The sequence below is a fragment of the Anoplolepis gracilipes genome, chromosome 6 (assembly GCF_047496725.1).
Source record: "Anoplolepis gracilipes chromosome 6, ASM4749672v1, whole genome shotgun sequence".
Taxonomy (NCBI): Eukaryota; Metazoa; Arthropoda; class Insecta; order Hymenoptera; family Formicidae; genus Anoplolepis; species Anoplolepis gracilipes.
In genome coordinates, this window is record NC_132975.1 from 1,170,654 (window position 1) to 1,176,998 (window position 6,345).

General features: G+C 40.5%; 1 protein-coding gene across 1 annotated transcript; it reads left to right on the top strand.

Annotated features, from left to right (window-relative positions):
* The first annotated feature begins 264 nt into the window (after window positions 1–264).
* LOC140666751 (uncharacterized) lies at window positions 265–4,775 on the top strand. The gene is made up of 2 exons (XM_072894270.1): window positions 265–3,951; window positions 4,029–4,775. The coding sequence occupies exon 1, from the start codon at window positions 1,745–1,747 to the stop codon at window positions 3,023–3,025; it is 1,281 nt and encodes a 426-aa protein (XP_072750371.1). The 5' UTR covers window positions 265–1,744; the 3' UTR covers window positions 3,026–3,951; window positions 4,029–4,775.
* The last annotated feature ends 1,570 nt before the right edge of the window (window positions 4,776–6,345 follow it).

Below are 6,345 nucleotides of genomic sequence, written 5' to 3' on the forward strand. Positions count from 1 at the left end.
GCATCATTGCGAAAGATTCGTCTCTCGGTGAGAGAGCCGCAGCCACAGCTGTCTGGACAGCGATGAAAACCAAAACGAAGTTCGGTATGAGTCTAAAGACGAAAACGAAGAAAAAGACGGTGAAAAAACGAATACTTCCGGTAGCGAAACGCGGGGTGTATTACCGATTTTATCAGTGTTGGGCGCTCTCGGATCTCTGATTGGTGGAGCGGCTGGTGTAGCAAAGATGATGAACGATGGAAAAGCTACACAACGTCAGTTTCAAGAGATGCTACGTCACAATCGTGTCATGGAAGGTCGCGGATTGTATCTCGCGCCATACAAATACGGACGAGGAGTCTCAATGAGAAAGAAGAAAAAAAAACGTCAAAGAGACGCTAAAAATGCCAGAGGGCGTAACTACCAACATACAATTGCTGCAACTAGCAAAACGTATGCACATTCCATATTTTAGAGGTGTTTTTATGCGTAACTCATTACCGATCGGTGGTATATATCGAAACGAGAGCGGGATCATAAATTTGGATAACGCTAAAGGTTCGGGTACTCACTGGGTAGCGTATGCAAAGAGGGGGAATCGCGCTATATATTTTGACAGTTTTGGCAATCTTCGACCGCCGAATGAATTGGTGCGATATTTAAATGTGACAAAAATAGAATATAATCACACATCCTATCAAACTTATAATCAAAGCATCTGCGGACAATTGTGTTTGCAGTTTCTCCGAACGGTCGATGCACGCGAATTTAAAGACATACATTGCGCTATTTAACTTAGTATTCGTTAAATAGTTTGATCAACATGTCTATGACATTCACGCTGACTGGAAAGAGCAGCGTTCTCGCGGCAAACTACTTTCCCAACGTAGATTTAAGCAACGGTGAATACGAGCTTGGTCTAGCGGATTTTGAGAGTTATCACACGATATCGAACGTGAATTCCTCGAATAATAAATTTTACTTTGGCAAAGACGATGCGGAAATTACGATTCCCGAGGGATCGTATGAGCTGCAAGCGATACATGAATTTTTGAAGCATACAATTTCACGAAAACGTTTGCAACACACAGTTCGTGATGGTCATAAAAAACACACTGACGATGACGATGACTTTGAGGCTGGAGAATGGCCTATAGTGCTCCGCGCTAATTACAATACGATGAGGAGCGAGATCAAATGCGCCTACAGGTTAAATTTTAGCAAGCCTAACAATATTGGATCGCTGCTAGGATTCTCGAACCGTATACTGCAGCCGCGAAAATGGTACGAGTCGGACGTACCGATTAACATTATCAACGTGAACATTATCCGCGTCGAATGTAATGTGACCGCAGGTGCGTACAACAACGGCAAACTCGTTCATACGATACACGAATTTTCACCGAGGGTACCACCAGGATATAAGATATCGGAAACACCGGCGCACATCATTTACCTACCGATCATCGCGCGGTGCATTACGGATTTAACGTTACGCGTTGTTGACCAGGAAGGACGATTACTCGATTTTCGAGGAGAAGAGATCACCATTAGATTGCATGTACGGCGGCGGCAAAATTAGCGTGTGATGCTCGTGTTGAATGGATTGAAAGACGTGAGAGACAACACAATCTTTATGACGCCAGCGACAACAACATCGACATTTGCTAATATCCAATCATCCGGCACTAAGAAAAAGAAATTGAACGCATCAAACGTTGCGTTTTTACAATCTTTGGGATTCACGGTGCGAAACATTTGAACGATGACTGACATTCTCAACATCGCGGACGAGCCAATCTTTGACGATCGCATCGTCAAGATTGAGACTCACTCCTATAATCCATTCGCCAACACAACGTTCGGACACAGTGATGAGATAAGAATACCCATACAACAACAGGATCTGTATACAATGCCGTACGAGAGTTTCTTATACATCGAGGGAAAATTGAAGATAAAGAAGCCAACTGCCGGTTCCGATGTGGTACTGCAAAATAATTGCGTTGCATTCATATTTGACGAGATTCGATACGAACTCGATGGTGTGGAGATTGATCAGAATAGAAACGTGGGAATAACAAGTATGCACAAAAACTATGTAACAATATCATCTGATAGAAGCGTGATTATGAAAAATGCTGGATGGAGTGAGCCAACTATTGTGGATGGACACTTTAATTTTTGTGTACCGCTTTACATGTTATTGGGATTTTGCGAGGATTACAGACGCATAGTAATTAACGCTTGTCACGAGTTGATCTTAATACGATCGCGCAATGACAACAATTGTCTGCTTGGAGCTTCGACGCTGGAGCCTGTGCTCAACATATTCAAGATACAATGGCGAATGCCACATGTGTTGTTGAGTGAAATTAAAAAGCTGCCTATGCTGCGCGCTCTGGAAAGCGGACGCTACCTCAGCATGGGTTTTCGCTCGTGGGATCTGTACGAGTTTCGGCTGTTGCAGCGTACACCCAAGCATTCGTGGGCCATTAAGACCGCGACTCAGCTGAAGAAACCACGATACGTTATCTTTGCTCTGCAGACAGGCCGGAAGAATGTTATGTCCGAGGATGCGAGTAAATTCGACGTCTGTAAATTAACAAACGTGAAACTCTATCTGAACTCGGAATGTTATCCGTACGATGACATGAATCTGGATTTCGATAAAAACAGATGGTCGATTCTGTACGACACGTACGCGCGTTTCTGCAAAAACTATTACGGATATGAGTACCTCGAACCGAGTCTCACCGTCTCACTGTTTCTACATTACGGTCCGTTTGTGATCATCGATTATTCTCGACAAAACGAATCGGTCAAGAGTGCAACCGTGGATGTGCGATTGGAATTTGAGTGTAAGGAGAATGTGTCTAATAATACGACTGCGTACTGTCTCATCATACACGATCGCGTGATCCAGTACAACCCGTTGACCAACGTTGCGCAAAATTACCTAAGTGTTTGCGACAATAATTTAGAGAGAGGGGAAGCAGGATATAAATCCAAGTGTTATGAGATGGTTGTCATTCTTCTTAACTGACGAAAAGAGATCTCATCATGTCTGTACCAACGTTTGTCGATCTGCAAGGATTTGTCGTTTCGAATAAATTCATCGCAAAGGAGGTGGTGAGAAGAGGAACTGTTCTCGCACACTACATTTTTCGGTGTCCTATACCATGGCATCTCCTTACAAAATCCGAAAAGTGTTAAGCTTCATGGTTGATGGCGAATCATCATGGACTACAATGGGAGGATGGAATCGTTGCGTACAGCATAGCGAAACGATTAATTACAACAGCTGTCGTTGAAGAAGATGATAAAATGCAATGTATCGTATACGTTAAAGGATGCCAGAAACGAGAATGGCTTGTTAATATGCTCGGCGACGATGCGAGAGAAAATTTAATCATTGAGACCTTGGATGCTGATTACGACGATATTGAATCTCTAAATAATCTAGATGTTAAAAATACTATACAATATGGAAAACATGTTAAGAATTGCGCATTACAAAATGTATTCAAAATATTTAACTGGTGGTCGCAACGCCAGAAAGAATTGCAAGATTTGAAAAAATAAAATATTTAAACACTAATATGTTTTATCTCTTATTCCCCCTCCTCATTCCCTCCCTCCCTCACGAGTCATTTAAGAATTCTTTTTATCCGAGTATCGTCTCTCCCTTCTCCTAAAAATTTCAGAGCACTAAAGTATTCTAGAATCTCCCATCACATTTACCACTAATCTCCCCCCACTACTTTGAAAAAACGGGGTGTCACGTATATTTGATTCTTCATATTCAATTCTTAATACGGTCAGTGTTGCGTTAACTGTTCGTGAAAGTGGTCCACTTTTGAAATCTGGAAATATGTACTACGAAAGAAGCAGTGGCGGCCCCAGCAGAAGCGTGAATAATTATGTACCGAGTCGTTATGAAACTCCATCGTTTGAGAACAAATGTGACAAGTAAGTTTTTGTTTAACTTCTTTCTATTTTTCACAAATTGTTTTTAAACTATTTTTTTTTTTTTTATTTTTCTACAGCATTTCGTTGAAGCGTCGTGCGATTCATATACTAAGTAGACGATACGCATTGACAACCACGGAATTCAAATTCCTTGAAATTGGTATCAACGTGGGTCCATCGAGTTACGTGGAAATTGTCATAAGAGATGATCAAGGAAAGAAACTGGTATTATCTCTCGAAACATGGAAGGGACTCTAGAAGCAACGTCGCAATATTCACGGTTTACTGCGAAAGGACTCTAAAGATACCTATAATTTTATAAGCGTTGGACCGCTCACAGTGCGAGTTCATACGATTAACGATACTAAACTTATAAGTCTCGAATCTTTAAACGTACGCATGATGATGATTGAACCGACGTTACACCGTATGTTTGATCTCGATCAATGCATCGATGTAACCTTTGATCAATTGGTTAGAATCACCGAGACAGTCGATACTAAGTTTATACAATTCTCCAATATCGCGTCCACTATAACGGATAATAAAGAAGTATCAAATGTAATACGCGCCAGCGACGCCTTCAATAAATATCAACTCGTCGATTGCGAACTGGCAGCTTTAGTTTTTAGTCACAATATGTAATAATAAAAAAAAATATAAAAGAGAAGAATAAAGTTTTTTCTAAAATTTAAATCATGATATAATTTATTCGTACGCATTTCCCATCCGTGCTTCCTCCCACTCGTAAACAGTCCCAGTTCTCATACGTAGCTCGTTGCGGGGAATGACGTCATGCTGGGAAGGGAGAATGCGAAGCTAGGGACCGCGAGAGAGTAAGCGCTAGGAAAGAAAGAGATAGCGCGAGGCAAAGGAGAGCGAGAGAGGAAGCGCTAGGAAAGAAAGAGATAGCGCGAGACGAAGGAGAGCGAGAGAGTAAGCGCTAGGAAAGAAAGAGATAGCGCGAGGCGAGAACGCAAACAAAGAATTTTTTGTATATTAAATATTAAGTTATTATATCTAATTATATATAATATACGAAGGAAGAAGGATGGGATAGATGAAGGAAGCGCAAGCAAGCAATTATATGTGTTTAACATAGTTTTTTTTATTTAAAAAGTGTGTGTGTTTATTTACAAAAATTTGTGTGTGTGTATGCATGTGAATTTAAAAATAAAAAAAAATATATATATAAAAGACTGCATGACGATGGTCGAGCGGTACGGCACGACGGCGACTGCTGCTGCGAGGCGCTGGAGGTCGGACGGTGGTGGTGGCGTCCAGGTAGGGCTCTTGCATAACAGAAAAAAAAAATTTATTAATATTTTCATAATTTGAAAAAAGAATACTTACACATCAAGGATTACTTACAATTACTGAGCAGAATCAGTATCAGAATCTGGATCATTATCGATGACATGTTGTAGATACAACATGTTATCGATATGTTGACGGATTTCCCGATAGATTTCTTGCAACTGCTCAGGACATGCTTGCCGATTTCCGCCTGGTAAACAGCAATTCTCGCAAGGCTTTCCCCTTAGTCTATTGTTTTTATTAGTCCATATATAAGTTTGTAGTTTGGAGATCACGGTTGAAGAATTTTTTAAACCAAGTTCGCGATTTCGTTGAAACTGCACCACCGCATTCAATAGTTTTTTGGTCGCCATTTTTCACAGCACTTAGTCCTAGCAAATGTCTACAAAAAGTTTATTGCTGCGCACAAAAACGGCACACACTACATGCTATTATTTGGCACAGTGAATGTCCACAGTTATTGCACGAGTTCCAACTGTGATGAATATATTGTCCAGTTTCATGTTTATACACAATTTTACATATGAGTCTTGAACTTCAATAAAACACCCAGAACAAAATTTCTCACTATTTTCCTTGTCGTACTTTTTCACTTTATAATAAAATATGATATTACACATTTTCTGCCGTTCGGTTAGATTTCGTAAGTCTTCACGCACTAACGGCACTACTTGCTCATTTAAATAATCTTCCGGGTCACTCTCATAATCAGAGTCAATCACTATTTCCACTTCTTCATCGTTCATATCTTCATCGCTGTCGTCGATGATAACCACATCTTCATTGTCTTCATTGTCTTCGATGACAATCACATCTTCTGCTTCTATATTCATTTTAGCACTAAATCGAAGGACACTCGACGACTGTTGAATACGTTATAACGAAACACCTTGCAGTTGTAGTTCTTTCCTTAAAAATTATGGAAAATGTTTCGCTCCAGTTGTATGGGAGATTTTCCGCGAGGGTGCAAAGCTGCCGAACGTCGGCGCTTAAAATCCTAATGATATAATGACCATAATATGATCATAAAATTAGAAAAAAAAACAGTTTTATGACTTCTAAAATGCCCCCGGCTAT

Bases quoted from the DNA above. Each gene is read 5' to 3' on its own strand.
- LOC140666751 (XM_072894270.1), top strand. From the start codon at position 1,745: ATGACTGACATTCTCAACATCGCGGACGAGCCAATCTTTGACGATCGC.